The sequence below is a fragment of the Apus apus genome, chromosome Z, assembly GCF_020740795.1.
Source record: "Apus apus isolate bApuApu2 chromosome Z, bApuApu2.pri.cur, whole genome shotgun sequence".
Taxonomy (NCBI): domain Eukaryota; kingdom Metazoa; phylum Chordata; class Aves; order Apodiformes; family Apodidae; genus Apus; species Apus apus.
The window spans coordinates 37,076,792-37,101,946 of NC_067312.1; the positions used below are offsets into that span (position 1 = coordinate 37,076,792).

General features: G+C 38.7%; 1 protein-coding gene across 2 annotated transcripts in view; it reads right to left on the reverse strand.

The window, feature by feature from the left end:
* PCSK5 (proprotein convertase subtilisin/kexin type 5) overlaps nucleotides 1-25,155 on the reverse strand; it is a 250,386-nt gene that overhangs the window by 67,476 nt on the left and 157,755 nt on the right. For both annotated transcript variants that reach the window (XM_051643618.1, XM_051643617.1), the window contains exons 11-14: nucleotides 22,011-22,128; nucleotides 20,753-20,941; nucleotides 10,774-10,910; nucleotides 1,128-1,271 (exon numbers count right to left, since the gene is read on the reverse strand). In XM_051643618.1, coding sequence (XP_051499578.1) covers nucleotides 1,128-1,271; nucleotides 10,774-10,910; nucleotides 20,753-20,941; nucleotides 22,011-22,128 — 588 coding nt within the window. The remainder of the gene's footprint in view (nucleotides 1-1,127; nucleotides 1,272-10,773; nucleotides 10,911-20,752; nucleotides 20,942-22,010; nucleotides 22,129-25,155) is intronic.

Below are 25,155 nucleotides of genomic sequence, written 5' to 3' on the forward strand. Positions count from 1 at the left end.
TTATTAGCAAAATCACTTACAAGCAGGTCAACATAAATGAAAAAAAGACGAGCAGTGAATATTCTGGTTATCAACTGCATAACAACTGGTCCAAGTGGCTATCACAAACCAACTGAACCAGCCACCAGGGCCTGCATGTGCTTCCCACTGTGCTTCCCACTGCTACACACTGCAAAAGCCTCAGATAAGACTTGCTGATTAGCAGGTCTTCCATCTCAGATGCACTCATGTTGGACTCAATGATCCTTATGGGTGTCTTTCAACTCTAGATATTCTATGATTCTATGTTTACCATTTTCAAAAAGGCCCTTCCTACTACAGGAGGAAAGAACCATCAACTCGTGCCTTTATGTAGGTGAATAAAACCTGTGGATGGTTTTAAGTTTCAAGATCACTGCTCTCTTGTGAATGAAATCTATTCAGTTTGCCTGCAACTTTGAAATTTCTCCTAGTATCATGCAAACGTGAAGTAAAGTGAGTTTGCTTTATATAAAAATTTAAGAAATTAGTGATCTTTACAGCAGTGATGATTGTGTTTCATCACTTAACAAAACAAGTCATTCAGCAGCTCTCAATCTAAAATATGGACTGTGGGTGTAACTGCTACTGCAGGAGACTATAATAACAGAAACCTCTATATAGAACTTAGTCCTACTGTTTGTTTACTGTAGCTGTACTTCAGATTCACCAGTCCTAACCAGCTAAATAATACTCCTAATGTTGGAAATTGCCAACCTGACGTATTTTGCAGTGCCAAAAACGTAACTCTATTGAAGTCTAACAACAAGGCTGAAAAACTTCTATAGGGATTGGTGAGAAACAACACAGATGTAGATGTTGTTTTTCATATATATGTGTACATACGTATGTACCTGTAATTTAATATACTTACATGAAAACTGGTGCATTCTTCACAGTATGTCTATTGTACCTTAAAATATGCAACACTTTGCTTACAAACTCATAAGGATGAAATGAAAACATTTAACTCTAAATCATGAAACAAATAGTTCTGATGTTAAACTAAAAATCCACTTCACTAAATATTTTACATACGCAGGGTTTCAGGTCACTTCTTCAACTTCTTATTTCTTCAGTAAGTTGACAGAGTAAATGACTATACGCACCTGAATAGTCATCTGTTCCATAATCTTCTGTAGGGTCTTCAACTGGACTGGAGCGCACTCTTTCCACTTTTGGAAAATCATTTCTTGGCGAGTAAGGCTGAATGGATGTTCCATACAGTACTAATGACCACTCTTTCAATTTGCCTAGAAATTAGGTATTTAAAATCTAGTTTTAGAAAACATTTCTATTTGCTGTGTCTTACAAAAGCATATCACTTTGCAAACATAACTTTGTGAGCAGATTTGGAAGACATTGCTTTTCAAATAAGTGTCTTCAGTTTAATACAGATACTGCAATCACTGTTTCACTATAAACTGAGAAAGCTTACTGCCTTCAGTCACATCTTTATGTAGTATTTTCATTGTGCTCCAGTCTCTTGTCGGTTTAATAAAAGATTGCAACATGAGTTGTACTCAATATAAACAACAAACAGCAAAACCTTTGGCCATACAGTTATTTGAAAAAAGTATATGGTACTCAAAAAAAGGAGTTTTTTGCTCTGGATTTCACTTTATCTTAGAACATTAATGACTGGGCAATTATTATTTGAGAACTTTTAGCTAAGTAGCTGTTTTCAGAATTCTGACAAGAAAGGGGTTACATCTCATTTATTATTCAAAGGTACTTTTCATGAGCTTACAGGACCCATCTTGATGAACAAGAAACAACTTCTTTTAAAACCTCCATGGCAGAACTTCAGTGTGCCCTCCCAAATCAAACCAAATGGAAGAATAAAAAGATATTTGTACATCAAGCCATTAGTTCGGGCTGTCAGAACACGAAGTGTGAACTTCCAGTCCCCATCCCTCTATACTACCCAGTGAATTAATTCTGTGAAAGACCAAAAGGACTCAGGCCTGGAATAATGCCTAAAGTAATGATGCATAAATACACAACCCTCCTTGAAAAGATGAAATGTATGTTTGGTCTTATCCTATTCTCGTGATTGTATTTATGTATGTAGAAGTCTCGTGTTGTAAATATCAATCCTCATCAGAAGAGAATGCAAACAGAGGAGCAGTAAGTATTTATTTCTGCATTGGAAAGATCCTGTTTTGGAGGCTGTTCTGTGATTAGAATACTCGTCTCTTAAAACTATTACTGAAAAAGAAATATAAACCAGGTATGTCTCTTCTCCAGAGAATCACTTATTATATTTAATGTAAAATATTTAATGTAATATATTTAATGTAAAATTCAACTCAGGCAGTCTTCTTTAATTTCAATGATATTCAATAATTTGATGTTCCATATTGTTTCCTTGGACTTTTTCAACCTGTGCAAACAAAGTACTTTGACCTCTACAAGTGATTTTCAGTATGTTTCCCAATGTGACCAGGTATTCTCCCTTGACATGACCAATACAATATGTTATCTCTCTGCTTTTACATTCATCCTCCAAGCAGTAAGCAACAATGAGGAAAACCACTACCTGACAAATTATAGCCCAGTTCTTTTAATTGGTTTATATTAGGGTTAAAGAGAAAAATCTCTGTTATTTCTGTCTCTTGCCAAGCCAATTTAACCTTTCCAGGACAGAAGTTTCTACGTTTCAGATGGAACTTTCTCTGCTCCCAGAGTTACTTTTTTAGAATAAAACATAAGCAAGAGACTACATCACATGACAGTTGTTTCACACATTAGTGTCCAACTTTTCACAGCTAAAGCAAAGCATTAGTTTTTCTAAAGAGACATTCAATCTTGATTTCAAAAATGAACTGATTAAGAGTCTATCACCACTTGCTGCCAAACTACTACCTCAGCTGCTAAAGTCCAAGCAACTTGTTTTTTCCTACCCCTAGCTCACAACCATGTAGCTCTTTAGTCTCCACTAGATTAAAAACATGCAAATAACTTATTTTCTTCTTATATAGACATGTGGGGATCAAGTTACCTCTCAATATTCTTTAGAATGATTCAGTTGGGTTCTTAAAGTCACTATCTTTTCAGGAAAGAGGTCATAGAGGGAGCTCATTTTTATCTAGACATGCAGTCATCTCTACAGCTTTTTCAAAGCTACAGCTTCTCCACATACAGTCTCTGTCCTTTTGGTATTTTAAGCCAATTCTACAGCATATATATACCACAAAATATTGGATGCTATAAAAAAAAATGTGTGTTTTGCTGAGTTATTCAGATCTTTTAATCTGTGTCATTATTATGCTCCAGAGATCACTAAACTTCCCAAGGGCTGATATTATTCTTCTTCCAGAACACTGGTAAAAATACTGGATACTAAAAAATGTATTTGCAAGGACTCACTAAAAATAACCACAGGTAAAGATGCTCCTCAGGCACAGTGTATTTCGTTTGGATTTTAAACACATGGAAGAACTTGTACTCACATTGCTGCAGGAAGGACTGGTGCTTTTAATGCATACCTAATACAAAAAGGTAGTGAGGGGAATAATGCACGGTCTCTATGGAGATTAGTTGCCTTTAAGAATCATTCAGTAAATAAGGAGGAGAAAAATCCATGTGACTTGCCAGCAAATAAATTAAGTCTGCCTCAAGGCAGGTTTAATTTGCACAATGAAAATATTTCAATAACTAAATATATATACAAACACACACAGTTTATAATGAATAAAAAAAGTGTGCATATTTAAGCCAAATATTTCTTTTCCCATTTTTGGCTGATTCCATAATGTAGTTTTGCTAGAATAAACCTTTACCCTGCTTGTATTTTGTATGTAGCAGAGGTCTCATATTTTATGTATAGGAGAAATGGTATATCACATTGTTTCACAGCTAGCACATGTCCACCTCCAGAAACTCTACAGAATTGAATACAGAAATCACATGTACTATTTTGTGAACTGGACCCAGCACTTCTTTAAGAGTAACAGTTGTGGCATCACCTTGCCAGTGTGGGGATATTTGGTTACAGAAAAACTGCAGCTCTTAATTATAAAACCTTTCAATAGTTAAACAAACACATGCACCCAACAGAAACAAGAAACAGGCATGATGGTGATATCAGTGGGATAAGCTGCAGGGTATGGTGATAAACTAGAGAGGCACCATAAATTGTGTTTAAGCACCTTTACTTTATATCACATTCTATTCGTTGCAGAGGCTTACCCAAACATGCCCATTCAGCTGAGTTTATCCACCATTAATACATGGCAGAAAGTTTAAAATCTTGTAAACAGATGTGTTACTGGACAGCTTCAACCACAGGGCAATGACCACTCTAGAAAGTTGGGGGGTGTATTAATAGACAGTCTACAGCAAACCAGGAACAAAATTCACAACCAGACTGCAACTTATGAAATCCAATGCATGTAAAAATCCCAATCAGTCTCAAGCACTGTGTCACATCACGTTTAAAAGGAAGTAAAGAGTAAGTTCTCCAGCAGGACTCATTTCTGCATCAGCTTTCCCCACAACCATCAGCTGGGCAGCTTCACTTTCTTACTTTCTCCACATCCCCTGTCCTTACTGCCCCTTTGCTTCCAGAGTTGGGTCTTTAGGCTTTAGTCCTCACAGAGTAAAAAAAAAAAAAAGGTCCCATGAGAGTCACTGTAGCACTGAGAAAAGTATATATAAAGTACTGAAATCAATAAATCAGCAAGACCTATACAATTACATATGATAAACAGGAGTGTGCAGGAAGAGGCTTTAAAGTGTAAAGCTGCAAATGTAGCTGACTACTATTAGATTGTCCTGGTGACATAAAGGGGCTGTAAAAGATGTCCGAAGAATAGCCCAGATGAAAAATTTGCAAAATGGCTCCATGCTGCCTCTTTTCTAGAATTCAGTACAGGGGATGTGCCATGGAAGGGAGAAGAGGGTAACGTCTGAAACATGCTGCACTGTGCCTCTCCTTCATGCCTGCTGGATTAAACACTGGATTGCAGTGCATGCCAAGGTGAATAGCTACTCTAATTTGTCTTTCAAGCCAGCAGAGATGTTCCTGGCTGCATCAGTGCAAGATGGAGTTGAAAATAATTTATTTTTATATCTTTTCAGTAATCGGATTAAAAGTAAATTATTTAGTTCTTGTTTAACATCTCTCTGCTATCAAAGTCTAAAGCACTGAAAATTAAAAAAACTACCCCAAACACCAAACATTTCCCCTGAATCCCTGAACAGTGCTGTTTATGGCTGATTTTCCAAATACATTTAATAATATCAACTAGCTAAGAATCTTTTAGCACTGCAAAACCATGGTGAAAAGTGAACAGTTCAGAAAAAAAAACTAAGGAAAAATCGAAACACTGGCAATGCTAGTTTTTCTTGTCAGAGCTTTAGATGTTGATATTCAAGATTTTCAAGATGCTGTGCTTAAAGTCAACCAGTTGAGTATACAGCTGACATTTAAATGATACTGGGCACCCTAGAGTTACTACAGACTTTAATAAAAAGTTGTTGGCTGCTCAGCAATTTTGAAAATCACACTAATTATCTTGGTCTTCAGTAGAGACTTATTGCTTTTATATTACATAACAGGTTTTAAAAATCTTGGTTTATGACTTCCGGTTTAGCAACCGCCCAAAAAATTCAGGATATGCAGACAACTGAGACAGGCAATAAGAGTAAACGATTTGATGGCTGGACAGGCAAATAAACTTTTTTTAAAAGCATCAGGCTATTTGGCCATCTGCTGCATTAAAAATATCGTAATTCAGCTAATGAAGAGCAGAAATAAAGAACTAAAATTCTCATTCAATTCTACCAGTTTCAACTGCAGTTGAATGAGGCTCATCTGTGTGTTATTTTTTTAGACATAACATTATATAAGCAACATAAAATAATTTTTTCATTAATTTGAAATGAGATGGTTCCTTTGTGTCCAAAGTAAAATGTATAAACCCAGTTAAGTAAGGTCTATGCACCACCTGGAATAGGAAGGAGACTGGACAACTCCATATTCACACATTAGAATTCCTACTGTGCCCTGGTCTGCTCTAAGTTATGATGGAAGTAGTCCTATTGAATTTGTAAGCTGCAGGAGCAATTGGACCAGCTGGTCTCCCATAAAGGCATGTTTACCTTGAGCAGGTGAACTGCACAGAGTCTTCATTCCAATCTGAATAACTAAAGAAAACAAATTTAGAATGCTGGACCTTGTTCTCACCAACATGGAAGGGCAGGTGAAGGATGCTAAGCTCAAGGGCAGCCTTGGTTGTAGTGACCATGAAATGGCGGTGTTCAAGATCCTTAGGGCAGCAAGGAGGGCTCACAACAAGCTTACCGCTCTTGACCTCAGGAGGGCAGATTTCAGTCTCTTCAGGCTCAAGAGAACGTTATGAGATAACATCCTGGAGGTGAGGGACTGTGAAAACTGGCTGATATATATGGATCAACTTCTCCAGCAATGCATCCCAACTAAGAGAAAGTCAGATAAAAACTGGAGTAGGCCAGCATGAATGAGGAAGCAGCTCCTAGAAAAGCTGAAACTTCAGAAGGAAGCACACAGAGGGTGGAAGCCAGGGCAGATGCCCTGGAAGGATTATAGAGAGGTTGTCTGAGCAGCCAGGGACCAGGTTAGGAGACTCAAATCCCAGACGGAATTAAATCTTGCCAGAGATGTAAAGATCAATAAGAAAAACTTCTACAGGTATGTTTGGGATAAAAGGACAAGGAAGGAAAATGCAGGCCCTCTCCTGGAGGAAACGGGAGACTTGGCTACACAGGATACTGAGAAGGCTGAGGTCCTCAATGACTTCTTTGCATCAGTCTTCTCTGGCAAGTGCTCCAGCCTCACTGCAAAGGCCACAGCAGGTGAAAGCAGGGACTGGGAGAACAAAGAGCTCCCCACTGTGGGAGAACAGTTTTGTGACCATCTAAAGAACCTGAAGGTGCACAAGTCTATGGGACCTGATGGGGTTCATCCATGGGTCCTGAGGGAGTTGGTGGATGCGATTGCTAAGCCTCTGTCCGTCATATTTGAGAGGTCATGGCAGCCTGATGAGGTTCCTGCTGATGGAAAAAAAAGGAACATAGCTCCTATTTTTAAAAAGGGGAAAAGGGAAGACCCAGGGAACCACAGGCAGGTCAGTCTCACCTCTGTGCCCAGAAAGATCATGGAGAAGGACCTCGGGGTGGTAGTTGATGAGAAGCTCAACATGAGCCACCAGTGTGTGCTGGAGCCCAGAGAGCCACTTGTGTCCTGGGCTGCATCAAAAGAAGTGTGACCAGCAGGGCTAGGGAGGTAACTCTGCACCTCTGCTCTGGTGAGACCCCACCTGGAGTACTGCATCCAGCTCTAGTGTCCTCAGCACAGGAAAGACATTGAGCTGTTAGAGAGGGTGCAGAAAAGGGCCACTAAGATGATCAAAAGGCTGGAGCACCTCTGCTCTGAAGACAGGCTGAGAGAGTTGGGGCTGCTCAGCCTGGAGAAGAGAAGGCTCCGGGGAGACCTTAAAATGGCCTTCCAGTACCTGAAGAGGCTACAGGAAAGCTGGGAAGGGGCTTTTCACCAGAGCTGGCAGTGATAGGACAAGGGGTAACAGTTTTAAACTGAAAGAGGGGGATTTAGGTTAGACATCAGGAAGAAATTCTTCACCATGAGGGTGGTAAGGTGATGGAATAGGTTGCTCTGGGAGGTTGTGGAAGCCCCTTCCCTGGAGCTGTTTAAGGCCAGGTTGGATGAGGCTTTGTGCAGCCTGGTCTAGTGTGAGGTGTCCTTGCCCATGCAGGGAGGTTGGAACCTGATGATCTTTAAGGTCCCTTCCAACCTTAACCATACTATGATTCTAGGAAATTTCATTCAAGAGGAAGGCAAAGCACTCCATCTCCATATTTGTGGCAGAAACATTAATAGGCCTTTCTTGGACAATGCAGAATCGAAACATCATTCCTCTAGATTAGTCAGGTACCTGCATATGCCTTATCATGCTAGCATTCTTATTTCAAACTCAAGGCTTTCAAGCACTCCAGTTTGCATCTTCGTCCATGTTTCTTTATGTGCGCTTTTTCATTTAGTAGAAGTAATAAAAGTATTCACACTTAGCTAGGCTTATTAGAATAGTTTTACTGACTTGCAATAATCTACTCATTCATGAATAAACATACTTAAGAATCTCCTATTGTTAAGTTTACAAATAAATATTTTTATAGCCTCACTTACTTAAAGTATGTTTTAAAATTTAGAAAATCAATTAGAAAACTCCTACTGCTTTGTGAATTTACTTAGCTGCCTGAGATGGAATGTATCTTTTACTTCACTAACTTATAAACTAATTCTATTGCTAATGTTGTTGTAGTCCTAAAAATATTTCAGAGCAGAATTTTTATAATTAATTTTATCTATCAGAAAGCAGTAATCAACTAGATTTTTCACTTCCAGTGAAATACTATTGCATTCTGATATGCTGCCCAATCACAGTAAATGTTAATTTAGATTTAGTGATAAATTATTTCCAATACATCAGTGGTATTTATCTCTCAAACATGTTTAAATCTGTATTATTTATTGAAATTATATTTAATAATTGATTTTTTTTTTATTAAAGGAATTCTACCTATTTTGTTGTGGGGCTCTGAAGGAAGGACTATATTCAGTATTCATGCAAAAACAGTGGTGTTTTTGCCTGCGTATAATGTTTCCATTTCAAAATGTTTTTTAAGGTTTAAATGTTCAGTAAGTTCAAAGGCAAGTATGTACTAATCTCTCATAACCAGCAAATAGAAGTAAGCATGTACTCCCATGAGTGTCCCTGAAACCCTTCTCGCAATCTCCATTTCTTTTGAAGTCCTCATACTGAAATATGTGAATGAAACTGAACTGTGCAGTGGGAATTCAAAGCAGAAGAATGACTGTAGACTCAAAAATTCTTACTAGGATCATAGTTTGTGACTGGATGAACATGAGGTCTGTGCACTTTGCCCACACAAACAGGAGCACAATGCAACCTACCAATGCTAGCAACCTGTGAATTCCTTTCTCTTGTATAATTGGATTTTCTAGCTGTGTAAACACCAAAAAAATGTGGGTTTTTTTTTTTTGTTTTTTTTTTTTTAATGGGTAAGGTAAAAATGCAGAGAACTTTGAACCTGTGCAAAGCATCTGTAACTGTGCTTCAGGCATCCTCGTTTCTGAATTGGAGAGACATGGCCTTGACAGATGGACAACTTGGTGGATAAGGAATTGGCTGGAAGGTCACACTCAAAGAGTTGAAGTAAATGGCTCAATGTCCAAGTGGAAATCCATGATGAGGGATATTCCATAGAGTTAAGTAGTGGGACTGGTGCTGTATAACATCTTTGTCAGCGACATGGACAGTGGCACTGAGTGCACCCTCAGCAAGTTGGCTGATGACACCGAACTGTGTGGTGTGGTAGATACGCTGGAGGGAAGACAGGCCACGCAGACAGACATTGACAGGCTTGAGAGGTGGGCCTTTGCAAACCTCATGAAGCTCAACAATGCCAAGAGCAAGGTTCTGCACCTGGGTAGGGGCAATCCCAAGTACAGGCTGGGAGGAAAATGGATTGAGAACTGCCCTGAGGAGAAGGACTTCGGGATGCTGGTTGGTAAGAAGCTCAACATGAGCCGGCAATATGCTACTGCAGCCCAGAAAGCCAACCATGTCCTGGGCTGCATCAAAGAAGCATGGCCAGGTGGTCAAGGGAGGTGATTCTCCCTGCTCTACTCCACTCTTGTGAGACCCCACCTGAAGTACTGTGTCCAGTTCTGGAGCCCCCAAGACAGGAAGGACATGGAGCTCCTGGAGGGAATCCAGAGGAGGGTCACAAAGATGATCAGCGGGTTGGAGCACCTCTCCTATGAAGACAGGCTGAGAGGGTTGGGGTTGTTCAGTCTGGATTAGAGAAGGCTCTAGAGAAGACCTTATAGCAGCCTTCCAGTACCTGAAGTGGCTGCAGGAAAGCTGGACTTTTTACAAAGGCATGGAGAAACACAGTGGAGAGTAATGGTATTGAGATGAAAGAGGGTAGATTTACATTAGATATTAGGAAAAAATTATTTCCTGTGAATGTGGTGAGACACTGGAACAAGTTGCCCAGGAAAGTTGTAGACGCTTCATCCCTGAAGTGTTCAAGACCAGGTTAGATGGAGCTTTGGGCAACCTGGTCTAGTGGGAGGTGTCCCTCTCAGTGGCAGGGGATTTGGAACTAGATGATCTTTAAGGTCCCTTCCAACCCAAAACATTTGGTGATTCCATTATATGTGCGACATCTTTCAAATGTGGCACACGCAGTTTCTTGTATTTTTTGTCAAAAACTGTGCCTAGTAAAAATTTGGGTTTGTTTAAAGCACTGACTCTTGATAACCTGTCAGATGGTATATATGTCTGTCGTTGTTTAAAGAATTCCTGTCTGGTATGATGAAGCTCTAAATTGCCAAAGTATCCTTGTGTACTTTGAGATAACACATGTGACTGCAAGAATGAGGGCAGTTTACCCCTGAGAAGATTTAATTCTCCATGGAAACCAGAAGTAAATTCAGAATTAAACAGAAATACATGTTTTAAATGGCAAATAACAGCAACATAAAAATGAAGAGTGCATTGACAAGCGAAATTAAGAATAAAGCTTTTCACAGCTCTGCCTTCACACTAATACTATGTGAGATGTTCCAGCTGTAAATAAAAGGTGGAAAACTGTCAAGGCAGTATAAGCAACTGCAAGCATTCTTCTGAATTGACTGAGCCAAAATAAGGGTTAGAGTCATACCTGGAGTTTTAAAATTTCTCAGCTGAGATGGAGTGTCACAGATTTCCAATATCCAGTCACCTGCTGCTTTTTCACTCCAGCAGTGAGTAGTCATAAACTCCCAGTTTTTGAATCCTTCCATGGAATGATCAAATAGCCTAAAATAAATAATGACATTACTTTGAAAGAGCCATTTTATTTGGGAAGCTAAGTTTCCAAGTTTGCAGACTCATGAATTATACACCAATTAGCCAGTTCGTTCATCTGTGCCTTTACACAACATTATTTATGATGGTTTTCCCATACATGTTTCAAGTACATTCAACAGTTTCTTGTTTTGATGGAAGACACTCTTTACATGCCATCATTTGTCCTAATATGAAAGAGAACAGAAAGAGAATTAAATAAAAAAACCCCAATTTGCTAATACTGTTTCATAGGATTCATGTGTCTTTGGAAAAGTGCATGCAATACAGCATATCTGTTGCTCTAACAGCACAGTGTAAATACATACAACTTCTAAATTGGAAAATCTCTGTAACGTTTCTTTTTGGCTTTGGATCATAATACTGAGAGGGGTTTTTAAACAATAAAAAGTATGCAGTGACTGAGAAAATATATATGACTTCTCATGGGGAAATAAAATGTAACTGAGACATTGGTCTCAATCTTCAAATTACTCTTGTCAAACACTTGACAGACCTGTGTTTAGGTAAAACAGAAAGACCAATGGCATCTGATGGTTTCACCTAACCAACATTACCCTAATTTAATTAGCTAGGTTGTGGGTGAAGAGGTTGGAGCTTAAGCCAGGATTATGATAGTTTCTATTATGAGGACCTAGTCCAGAGGCTGCTATGTAATGCTGATCCCATGGGGGGAGAAGGTGAAGGAGGACTGGCAGATTTTATTACCTAAAACTGGAATTTATTAATGAGATTTTGGAAAGACACAAGAGAATTTTTAGTTTTATTCAGTGCTCACAGTATCCTGCCAATGCACCCTAAAGCTACTGATGGGAGGTGCGCTCTAATCAAGACTGTTGCCTCCAATAAAATGGCACAGCTCAGCTTCAAAAAATACATGTATATATACACCCATATTTATGTATGTAACTATGTTTCTACACAGATACATGCATATATGTAAAACTATTTTTCATATGCATATATATGTACATATATGTATGCATACCTGTTTGTCAGTACTTTAATTTGGTCTCCATGTGTGAAAATTCTACTAGTAATAGCTATGCTTAAACATTTTTCATAAATCAAGATCTCTGTGGTAAAAAATGCAATACATTTAAAACCTTTTTCCATACAATGGAGGAAATCCTAGTATTAGAATACAAAAACTTTATGGTATTTTGCACTCACTTTACTGTTAGTTTCCAAGCTAATTCTCAAAAGGTTTAGCAAACATTGGGAAAGCAGGATACTTTTGTAGCAATGTGAGTATCTGTCAATTTCTGCTAAAAAATGCCACACAGGATGTGAGTGACCTGCCATACTTCTTGCTGAAAACTCTGGTCAGTCAGAGGCATGGGGTCAGGTACTGCATATCCACACTTACTGCAGCAGGACCTGTGTGAACCTGCACACCTGGTGCACTTCACAGGACTCAGCCCAAAGCTGATTTTCATGCTCTCCTTTGTGCAACCTTCTTCCATTTTAAAAGAATGCCTATAATATTAGTCTTTCTTATTAGTGTAGATAACATTAAATTAAATACAGATATATTTCTAGAATTAGCTTTAATTTTCACTGATAGTTGAGTGAAATTTTCTTCTGTTGAAGTTCTGTGTCTGTGTGTGTCTTTATGTGTCTGTGTGTATATCTATACTCTGCCAGCAGAATTGGCTTGTTTCATGCCACTGCTAAATTAGCTGTTCGAGTACAGCAAATCTCACAAACCTGTAGCACAAATCTTTTACTGAAAGCAGTTGTCACCCAGTGTTTGCATGTAGGTATGCTCAAGTAATTATATAGGTTATTTCCAACAGTTAGTCAAATTATCATACTGTGTTTTGCTGATAACTAATGTATTACTTTCTAAACAGCCTGTCAATCCATCAAGGCAGTGATATTCATCTTTGCCATTACGGCAACTAAATTATATAGTGTAATGTAGTACTGTGCAATTATATTGTAATTTCTTTATTCACTGGGTTTCCACTCACATAAACAGAAACACAAGTTGCTGTTTATTTTTACAGTAATTAGACCAATATTTCCCACAGTATTATTTGATTAAGGGTGTTTATTTGCCATATTTTCCATTTTAATATTGCATCTTTCTTTTAAGTGGAAGAAACCTTATGAAGTTATCATAGTTATGTAAAATCATCTTTTCTTAAAATATGCTATGGCTTAAATTGTAAGCTTGAAAGCTTCCATCCATGGATATGGGCAAAATCTGGTAATCTTTCTCAGAAAATTCTCTACATTTTTGATATAATACTTCTTTGAGAAAGATCTGAGTTTTAGAAATGAAGGTTGAAATTGGACTCGTATGAATTTTGTTTCTACAAAAGATTCTACAAACAAGTTAAACTGTTACAGACAGATCAAAAAACCAGTTAAAACTAGAAATACAGTGAGACTGAGGCTGTCTGAATGTGTAAGTTCTATATACTCAATGGTTGAATATTTTTGTGTTGCTTTGCTTATACACTAAACTCCCAAATTAAAAATCTTGTCAGGCAGCACATGGATTTCCCTTTCAGTGGTGAAGCTTCCTTCAAGTGGAGAAGGGAGGGAGGGAGAAAGGAAGACCAAATGTTGAGGTGTACTTTTCCTTATTCAGAAAGAAACATGGTATAGGAAATAGGATCTTTTAAGGAGTATGGAGCCAGTCAAGATAGTTAATTGATTTTCTTATTTGTCAGACTGATACTGAGCCAAAATTCATATCAAGGACATACATACAGTTTATTATGGACTCGTAAATTACTAGTATATGGTCTGGTGAATTGTTAGTTGACTATTTCAGGTTCTTGGAGATGAAATACTTAAACAATATTGTTATAATAATATGATGATTTTTATGACAATGCTCATATACATCTGCAATATCTGTACTCATTCATGTAACATGATTTTAACAGGATTTGAATCTTTATAACTTATTTGTTAATGTAACCACAATAGAATGCCAGATCTGTTACTCAGTTACCTCTCTTAGTAAGAGGACATTCAAGTTAGGGTGGATGTGACTGTACAACCAACAATATCCAGATAAACTAATTATGGGCTGCTGCTTTTAATGAATAGCATTACATTTAAAAATAATGCCTCTTCTCTTTCTGAGAAATGTTATGACATAGTAATCAAATGTCATATATAGGTCTACATAAGAATATATTTGTTACAAAGTGCAGAGTAAAATAATTACTTCCATAAAACAAATTCAAGAGCCCTGGCCTCTTCCACTACCACCACTTCAGCCCAAAAATCAGATCACTTTTCTATTTAAGAATATAGCTTCCAGCAGAAAAATTCACCAGCAATCAAATTTTAGACCCAGATGAAGACAAATTAGCTGATTTATTGGAAATCCACAAGTGAGAACATGAGGCTAATCTCTCACAGTAAAATCTACTAGCATTAAAAAACCAACAAGCCAGCTATTTAGGAAAGAATCTCTAAATTTCTGAATGCTCAGAATAATTTGTACTAATTTGTTTTAATTTTTAATTTAATGCAAGAAAAGGAAGTGTAACACCACCATCACTCATCACTAGCAGCAAAAGGTAAACACATAAAAGGAGCTTTTTTATTGTCAAGATCTTTTTTTCACCTCAGAAGGTGCAACTGCACCTGACTGACACCATGTTTGTATTCTGAGCCGGCCACATCAAGAGCCAGAAATCCCTGCACTGGCTGATGGCAGGGACTGCGGTGGAGTAGCTGGCAGGAGAAGGCTATTTTCTACTCTGTTGCATGAATGTCTGTTTATGATGTGCTCCAGCCTACTAAGTTGGCAGCCTTGAAACGCAAGCAGTCCTTGCCCACTAATCTAATTGGCCACAAGTCTTTTAGTGAGCTCAGAGTTTAAAAGAGTACAGAGTGACTTCCAGAGTTGTACTCCTGAAAATGCTTTGGTCAGCTATTCTCCATAAAGCACCTCTTGCATGGGGCTCAGTCACCAGCTTCCTGGGAGATGTGGCCCCTGAAAAACTGCATGCAGCTCAAACTCACTTAACCAAAACTTCAGCCGGACCTCCTGCCCACCAACACTGAAGTATTCAGGAAAAAATAGAGCACACAGGCACATCCAAAGCTGTCTCACCTATACGTATCAAGAAAGACCCCATAAAACTTCTGGAAGTGGATCTAAGGAAGATGTACTCAAAATTTGTGCATATACATCTAATTACTATTATTTTTAATTTCCATTCTACATGTGGCTATCACAGTTAATTTTATGAAGAAATAAAGATCTCTGAGCTGTCATGATAAAGTTGTTTGGAGAAGAGTAGTATGGAAAACAGATTGCCTGTCAACCTGAAGTAGTGGCTAGTACAGCAACCACTATCTTTAAATATTGAGAGCTTGTCCCTAGGGACTACAATTACCAGCATGAAATGCTCCATCATGACCAAAAGACGTCATGCCTCTGAGCTCCACACACCACATTGGTCAAACAGTGTGATACAGACACTTTCTTAAATGTTGTGTGTGTTTTCCTATTGGAATTTGCACTAAACCTTCAGAAACTTCACTCTTATCAGGCAGAAATTCTAATGCACGAGCATGAATGAACCTGGTGCCATATATACAGACTTCGTCTACCACATCCTGTGTTTGAAAAGGAACATCTGATTAGAGTAAGGGCAGAAAGGACACTGACTGTCCATAACACAATCCAGTCTATTGTAAGTGAAACTCAATGCAGTAAGTGTTATAGTAAGATTTAGGCGGGGATAGCTTTCATAAGGCTGGCAAAAGATTAATGCATTTTCACTTCAGCAGCTGCAGCAAACCTATCTGCTGCAGCTTGAAATCCTAGGCATTCTTATTCAGCCAGCCTCAACCAGCTCCTCTCTTCTAATTGGTTTAATACAAACCTCAGAAGCTGAGACATTTAGCTGGATCTGAAGTGTGTCCTGAGCCAGTTGTCTTCACTCCTGCTACAGCTATGGAAAATTAAATCAAACTTTAAATGATGGGTTCTAATTTTTCACTAAAACTGAACTTGAGGTGTTGAATTCTAATACATGCCTATCCTACAGATGCCTGATTAATTCTTTCGTAGTCTGTCCACAAAGAAAAGCATGTGTCAATCTCAATCTAAATTGCAGATAAATTGCACTTCATTCTTCCACATTTTTTGAGCAAGTTCCAGTATCAATTTTAGAGTTACATGCATTCACTTACTCTTTTGCACATAAAGCCCATTAGTCTTCCTGAAGAGCAGAGCAAAGAAACCTTTTTTTTTTTTTTCAATTTTTGATATAAAAAAAAGAAAAAAAGTGTTGGGGTTTTTTGTTTGGTTTTTTTTTGTGGTTTTTTTTTAATATATGTATTTATTATTATTATTATTCTTTTTTATTTTGACTTTTTTTTAAACTGATGTTGTGTCTGTAGTATCCTCAGAGCTCCCCAGCCTATCTTCTGCTAATACTGCCAAGTATTGTAATTGTAATCACAGTTTGAAGAATGATTGCTAGAAGAGTAGAGGGATGCCTATTCAAACCTTCAAAAACAAAAACAAAGGCAAAAAAAAAAATAGGTAACTCTAATGAAATAAACCATACCAAGTACCAACTGGGAGAAATGGTTTTCTGAAAACTGATTAATCTTGCAAACATAGTAAAAGCAGAGGATTCTTGTTTGCTCATCTTGGACTTAATAATACCAACACAGAGTTATTTTCATTTCCTTGTAACAGTGAGACTCAGTGTGAAGGCTGAATCTATCCTTTCAATAATATCTGGATACATAAAATGTTGGTTTTGTTATTAGAGTATAAGGTATAAACTACAATAAAGGTGTAGGATGGACTGGTCTAGAAGTCAAAAGAAGTTTCGTCTAGTTCTTATCACCGAGCCTTTTAATGAAGCAAACTAGCAAGTAAGATTAGACAAGAATACCTTGTTTTTGATCTAAGAGTTTCCCACAGAGAAGGGTATTATTAAAATTTACTGATTATCTAAGGTTTCATTAGAGGAAAAAGATGGTAATGAAAATACTTCCCCTTGTTACTGAATAAAGGTATTACTAAGGTCAGCACCATTAAAGCATAGGAGGCTAGTGGCCTGGAAACTTGCCACCATGTAGCTAAAAAATTTCAGTTACGTGGTTCAAATAGCAGCAGCTGCTTTAAATTTAAAGGACATGAATTAAACAAGCCATGACTTCAGTGGGAGATAAACGAGCCCTAAGTTTTCTTCCTCTGTCCTCTTTGAATTTTGTTTCTCCCCCACAGCCCACCCTGTACTGACCTTGGTATATCTCAAAACCACTCAGAAAACCATGCTGCCAAATCCCATGGCCAATTGTTTTTAAAAAGGGGATACTTTTCCCCTTTGGACTTAACTGTAGCCTCATCCTCACACCAGCCAGCACTTTCCAAGCCTGTATTTTTCTCTGATACAGTACATCCAATGTAATCATGTTTAGTACTTTCCAAACAACAAAGCAGATGTTCCCTGTAATGCAGTTTTTGAAGAACGCACATGAGGCTCAAGCCAGTGACAGTGTAATCCACCAAATGTCTGCAAAGGAATCCACATTGCCTCTGACTAACAAGTTTTCTTACTGAAGTCATTTTAGGGGATGCCAGCATTAAGGATAAAATATGCAGAAAAAAGGCCAGATATTGCCTTGAGGGACCTACTCATCAATGTACCCGAAACTACACAATGAGTCTTCTTCTGAAATTGTTGGAGAAGTGCACATGTGTAAAATATACCTTTTGCACTTTCAGACATATTACCAGCAAACTGTTTCAAATTAAACCCAGATGAGTAATGGTAAAGCAATGAGGTTTTCCTTGGGCTCAGTAAAAACAGCTGGTATTGCTGCTATTAATCATGTACATGTGCATTAAAAGATCTTGTATGTCTGAGAAAAGCATCTCACTCAGGTATTAGCAATATAGAACAGCCTCTAGGACCTCTGTCTGTAGAAAAAAAGTCCAGATCACTTGCTGCCAATGCATCTCTCCATGTACTTAAATGCATTTATTCTGATTCCCTCATCAATTATACATAAAAACCCAAATGCCTCATAATTAAATTATTGTATTAGTGAGTAACAACATTCCTACTGAAAGTTTTATTTTATATGATGCTAAAACATATAAACTCAACAACACTCTGCATACTACTAATTGCAAGACCACTAAGCTGTAAGACTTCTAACAGAGAGCCACATAAAACAAGAATAAAATAAACCTTGAAATAACATTTTGAAAAGTACCGTGCTCATATCCATCACTTTACTCTAAGAAAGGGCTTCTGATGACTCTAGGTATTTCAGACCTAGAGTCTGCAAAATACATTTACCCCTTAAGATTAGTAGCTCAGAGTTGTTCATTCCAGACAAATGTGGCAGCTAAGTCAGTAGATCTCTGAAGCTTGCACGGGAAGGGAATTTCTGGTGTGGATAATTTGGTTTTTGAAAAGTGGAAAAACATTAAAAGGCTTTTCAAGTTTCTTTGTTTTCTGGTTGGCCTTCTGACAGTATAGGATAAGAAACAGTTGAACATCACCTTATTTTAATACATACTTTTACATTCTCCATACCACAGGTAGAGAAAATAATTACTTTCTAAAAGGGCATGAGTTACAAAAAGACCAACTGAATTAAACTTTGTACCTATTCCACATACCAGTTATCACCAGAGGTGAACTGTGAATACTGGAATGTCTTTATCTCCCACTTGCTGTGAGTCAGCTGCAAGACATGAAAGCCTAGAGCCAGAAGTTAGCTGTGTTAAGACCACTGGGTTTACACAAGATTGTTTTGTTTGGATACCTCGTTGGAGGATTTTAACTTTTTTTTTTTTTTTTTTTTTTTTTTTTCCATTTTGAAGCATGGAAGAACTGCTGCATGGGAATGGAATAGAAAACTAAAGAAGGATTTCTTCAATCAGAAAAACAAAAGCCTGTTTCATAACTGCTTAGAGGATAGAAGTCTGCCTTTGCACTGGTTAGCAGAGGACAAATTCTTTGTTCAGTGTAGCAGGGATATAAACAGATGTGTGTGCCCACACACACAAAAGGAATTGACAGTACTCGTAATGAAACACGGGAGATAATCTAGGAGGCCCTGAAATTCCAGGACAATTTTCTCTCCATTTGGTGAATTCATGTCTACAGCTTGAAGGGTTTTTTCTGTACACCTTTTCTTTTAAATTAACCTAATATCTAATAAAAATGTGAGTTCACACTTCAGTCAGAACTATGTCTATTTGAGCTCCACCTGTCTCCAAAACAGTCCATCCTCCTTCTTTTTGAAACAGGAGGAAAGATAAGTCCTTCTGTCATAGAGACATGAAAATCTCCAGGGCTAGATGGTCACTGTATCAGCAAATCTAGTTGGGGGAATGCAAATGACTGGGCATTTGGAAAGTAAGCCACTTTGAATTCATTGAAAACCCTGAAGAGTAGGACTGGGGATATAAACATTTGTAAAGACTTGAGTGTGACAGAAAAATTTCTCACAACATAGGTTTGGCACGTTGCAGCTTTTGCTGTTTCTGAGATATAAAACATCAGCTAACACCAACTTTTGTGTGGGAGCTGCGCTCTGCGCGCAGCAGAACAGCAGTTATCTGAATCTGCTACTCCTCAAGGAAAATAGCTTCCCTGTCATACTATGGTTTCATCAGGAAGAAGATTTCCTAGCCAGCTGGAGTAGTATGGAAGCATTTCTTACTGTAACTGTAACTTTTTTCACACACGCGAAAATGAGGTAGTTTGTAGAAGTCTTCTGGAGTTTCTTAGTGCTTTATCTGGTAGGCAACAGTGCACTTGATCACTGATTTAGCCAGATTTCTCTGGAAAGGACTGCCAGACTTTTCTTCCAAGAAAATTTCTGCTAGTAGACCAGAGAAATAGAAATATCCCTGGCAAGTCTTTCAATTTGCTGAGGACAAGTACTAATGATGTCCTGCATTTTCAGGGACTGAAATGTCACTAATGCTGGAAATGCTGAATTGAATAAAGAGATACTTGTTTGAGTCCCATCTGGAGAAAAAGAGACAATTTGGGGCAGTGTAGCAGTTTCTCCAAGAATATAATACAGAGGTGACAGGATGAGACTAAGGACTGATGTTTCTTAGTTGTTGTTGTTATAGTGACTGGACATTCAAAAGCAAGTATTCATCACAGATCTGCAGGATGAAGGAAATGGCTGACTTGAAAATTTTAATAGACTGTTTACAAACGGACTCAGTTAAAAATACTAGTGGAACTTCTTGGTGTTATTCTACTAGAAGCCTTTCATGGGTTGAGCTTACTACTTCAATATGTAGGGGGAAAAAAAGACAGGGAAATTGGTAACATCAGAAGTCATAACTATATTCACAAAGCTTACAGAAAACAGTAGTAGAGAACTACAGTTCTGTGTGATTTTTGTTACTAGTGAACAAAGGATAAGAAAGGAGAAAACGGAAAAGTAAATGCCAGTAGTATGTAGAAACACATTTCCATTCAGCTTCCTTCTGTAACACTGAGCCTTTTACTATTTTCCACATATTTTCCAGCTCCTAATAAATGATGAGCCACACAAGAGTATCAAAATTGACTTTGTTTTGGAGATGATGTCCTTCAACAGCTTTATAGCCTACTCTTCTATTGATAAAGACAGAGATTGCCATTTTTGAGTTAATTTGCACCTCACTCTCCCCTTCTCTCTCACAAAAAGTAATTCGCCTGTGTCAGCCAGCAAACCTACTGTAATGACTCGACTGTTCTTTGTTGATGCTGTAATTTCAATGCAGACTCTGCATGCAAGCTGGACTGTGAAGTTACATTCTCATACTTTACCTGTTGGCCAAGAGCTGTGACCTAGTTCCAGAAGGAGAGGTTAGGTAAATTGCCAAGTCTCCACGTCGAGGGTGAGTAATAGTGATGCGCACAACAACGTGCTCCAAATAGATCACATGGTGGTTAGGATTATCTGAGCAGCCAGTGGCTTTGTAAATGGAACGGACAACACTGTCAGGTCGTATTGTTCTAGAATATAAGCATATAAAACAACATCAGCATTTCTTGCTTGTTCTGTAAAATGAGACAACCATGGATTTTTTGCTTAGTACTGAATGACAATGCTGGACAATTGTTTCTGAGAAGACACTAGCTTATAACCATTAATTTACATACTTCCTGGCTGAAACTGTCAGCACAGGGTAATTACTTCACTGCAGCTAATGGCAACTACCTGGCTGGCTTTCTGTTATGCACACATTATGCTGAAAGAGGACAGTGAAAAACCTGTAATAGGAATAACCCTTGGGGACAGACCATTTTTGTGGATTAGTGGCCAGCTGAGAATTGCTGGGATTGTCATGGGATCACAGCTGGTTGTTAAGCCCCAGGAAATGCCTGGCATAGCCAGAGTCATTGCTTACGTAATAGCAAGTATTACATGTTAACTGTACCAAACAGCAGCTGACTCATCTGGCTTAAATTGGCACGATATCCTTGCAGACTATACTAGTTACAGATCAAGCCTGTCAGGCATATTTATCAAGCGACAGACTTTATGTGTGCCTTATGACTGATGCTGTCTGTGTATCCAGAGTCCACACACAAAATTTTGCTTTTAAGTCTTGTTCTATAGACACTCTAGCTAGCAAGTGGAAAGCAGTTTAGTCTTAGCCTCTGACACAGAGACTCTCCCGACACTGTTTGAGAGAGACAATATCATGCAGTATTTTAATTAAAAGAGCATTTTCTCATTAGAGCCTGGACTTACAACTCTGCACTCATCTTACAAAGGTGACTGCAGTGCACTCAACCAAATGTTCTTCTTTGGTGCATCACTAACATCAAAATCAATCATTATCCAGCCTGGTTTGTTTTACACCTTCAACTTCTGGGGTGTTCTTTAAACCAGGACCTTTATCCAGGCACTACAGGGAACAATGTTTACAAGTGAATGATCTGATAACTGTGAAGGTGAGAGACATTCCCAGTATAGCTTTCAAAATGACACATTATGTATAATGCAAGAGAGGGGTAAATTATACCCAATTTTTTTCCATAAGTTTATGCCAGCAAGAGTTTTGGCAGCGGGTATTACTTGATTTGCCGATCCGTGTTCTCCACACACACATGCTGTGGAGGGACTGTTGTCCACTTTTCTGCTTCTATCACCATTGCTTCAGCATCCATCAGTCCAAATCCATAGAGATGGCTCACTGCAAGGTACAAACAAAATGGTTGCAATTACAGCATAAACCCTGTTTTTCATCCCAGACTAATCCAGAGGGTCACATCCTAACAGGAGCTGCTCTTTTCTACTTCTTTGCTTTCACACAGAGCTCAAAATTCTCCTTGCCAAAACAATAATCACAGAATCATAGAATGTATTGGGTTGGAAGGGACCTATAAAGGTCCAACCCCACTAAATTAAGCAGGGATATCTTGAACTAGAACAGATTACTCAGAGCCCCAACAAGCCTGACCTTGAATGTTTCCAGGGTTGGGGTCTCTACCACCTCTCTAGGCACCCTGTTCCAGTGATCCATCACCAGCACATTGAATAACTTATTCCTAATGTCCAACCTAAATCTACCCTTTTCTAGCTTCAAACCATTAGCCCTTGTCCTATTATTGTCATGCCCCAGTGAACAGGTCTTTCCCAGCCTTCTTATAGGCCCCTTTCAGGTACTGGAAGGTCGCTGGGAGGTCCCCCTGGTGCCTTCTCTTCTTCAGGCTGAACAACCCCAACTCCCTCAGCCTGTCCTCATAAGAGAGGTGCTCCAGCCTTCAGATCATTTTTGTTGCTCCCCTCTGGACACACTCCGACAGATCACATCCTTGTGCTGGGGGCTCCAGAACTGGATGTAGTACTCCAGGTGAGGTCTCACCAGGGCAGAGTAGAGGGGCAGAATACCCTCTCTTGACCTGCTGGACAAACTTCTCATGATGCAGCCCAGGATGCATTTGGCCTTCTGGGCTGCAATTGCACATTGGTGCCTCATGTCCAGCTTTTGATCCACTAATACCCCCAGGTCTTTTTCCACAGGGCTGCTCTCTAACATGTCTTCCCCCAGCCTGTATTGATATTTCTAGTTGCCCCAGGACAGGTGCAGGACCCTGCACTTGGCCTTGTTGAACCTCATGAGGTTCACTTGGGCCCAATTCTCCAGCTTGTCCGAGTCCTTCTGGATGTCATCCCATCCTTCTGGCATATCAACTGCACCACCCAGCTTGGTGTCATCAGCAAACTTGCTGATGGTGCTGTCAATGGCACTGTCAATATCATTACTGAAGGTATTAAACAACATTGGTCCCACTACAGACCCCTGAGGGACACCACTATTACAGAAGTGGCAAATGACCACAATGAATAACACTGTCTTACCATGAGAAGTGTGAACCAGACTGCAGAGCTCCAGGGAGTACAACTAACTCTGACTGGCCTTTGTCCATGTGCCTTAATTCAGCCCAGTACTCTCATATTATTAAAAGGTGTAAAGAACCAGAGAAGGATTATTTCTGTTACTTAAATACCAAACACACACATGTATGTAATTATTGAAGGTAAACAAGACAGTAAGTTTAAGAAAGAACAGAGTGTCTTTTACAATTGCTGTACCTTCTTAACTTCCCTGAGTTTAAGCAGCATGTGGATGCTCTTCTATTCCTGTATGCACTATGGTTGCCACTGGCCAGCCAGCCATATAGATCCAACATCTTCCTAATGCTGTCTGCATGATGAGGATGAAAAGCAATGGTATTCAAAGTTTAGGGCCCAAAGTTAATCTGGTTCTCCTGCAGAGTCTGTGTCAGACAGGCTCCTTCCTCTTCTTCCTTTGTGTATCTGCATAGGATGTAGTGATCTGCAGATGAACTTAGTGCTGGAGAGAGCTGTTAACATTGCTGTTGACCTCTAATACTATCTACTGCATGCATTCCACATGCAACGGTACTAAGTATCTATGCCTGGAGCTTAGCACTCTGTTAACACTCAACCTTGGATATTTCATTCTCGCCTCAATCTGCCTTTCATGCCATGGAGAGCCAACAACGGTCCCTTTGCAAGTAACTCAGCACCTAGTGATTTAACTTTTATGCATGAATACTTTCTACTCAAAGAAGCAGAAGGCTTTAAAGCATCACCTTTCTTAGGATACAAAAACCAGAACTTTAAAATGCCCAGCACCTAAACATGGAGAAGTATTTCCCACTGCCTTGTGCCAATTCTGTATTGTTTACTTTTTGTAATTTTATGGTACTTAACTTTATGTATCTATTTCAAGAGTTCCAGCAGTTCACAGAGGCTAAAAGTTTCAGTTAGTGAATCAGCTGTGTGTTTTTGGTTTATGTTCCAATCAAAACAGAAGCTTGAAAATGGATTTTGATAAATTAGAAGAGCTGCTAGCCATGTTGTTTTATTGTGACAAATCGGTGCTCTTGGTTAAGTTCTGGTGAAAGAAAAATGCTTTCAGAGGGAGGAGTTTAGATCACAGATACTAATAAATCACTTTTGCTTGCTACCACAGATAGTGTTACCAGAAAACCCTTAGAAAAACATAAGTGCTATTTTAATCAGAAATGCAACAAAGAATGGTATTAAGTCTTTCCAACTGCACTTTGCAGAGTTTGTGAAACCAGAGTTCAAAGGACTCCATCCAAAAAACCCCCAACCTTGTCTAACAACAGTTCAAAGCACAAAAATAATCAGTGCTTTAAGGATCATGTCTTCCAAATATGGCAGTATCTAATACTGTCTGAAACTGTCAACTGAAGAGTGTTCCTCAATGAGAAATACTGCAAGGCATGATGAGTACGTAATGAACTGGTTTTCCTCCCTTCTCCTTCCCCTTCAGCCCTAAACTGAAGTCCACATAGTATGGAAATGTTCATTTGGAAAGAACTAAACACAGATCTTCTGCCAAATGAGGCAGATACTGTCTTCAGAAATGAAAAACAATTACTAAAATATATGAAATAACTAAATTCAGGTCTCTTTCATCCTTCTAAATTCTCCATAATGTATTCCACAAACAAAGAGATGTCCTGTTTTTACACATGGGTGGAGGCAGCTAGAAAAAGGGCAAGGGAAGTATAGATGGAGAAACTGTACTGTGAAGATAGTTCCTGTGATGGAGATCACCTTGGTCACATATCATCTTGCAAAAAATGCATCTGATAGTGAGAGCATATTTATTTGTGAGGTCATTTGCCCATCCATCCGTGCATACATTGCTCTACTATTT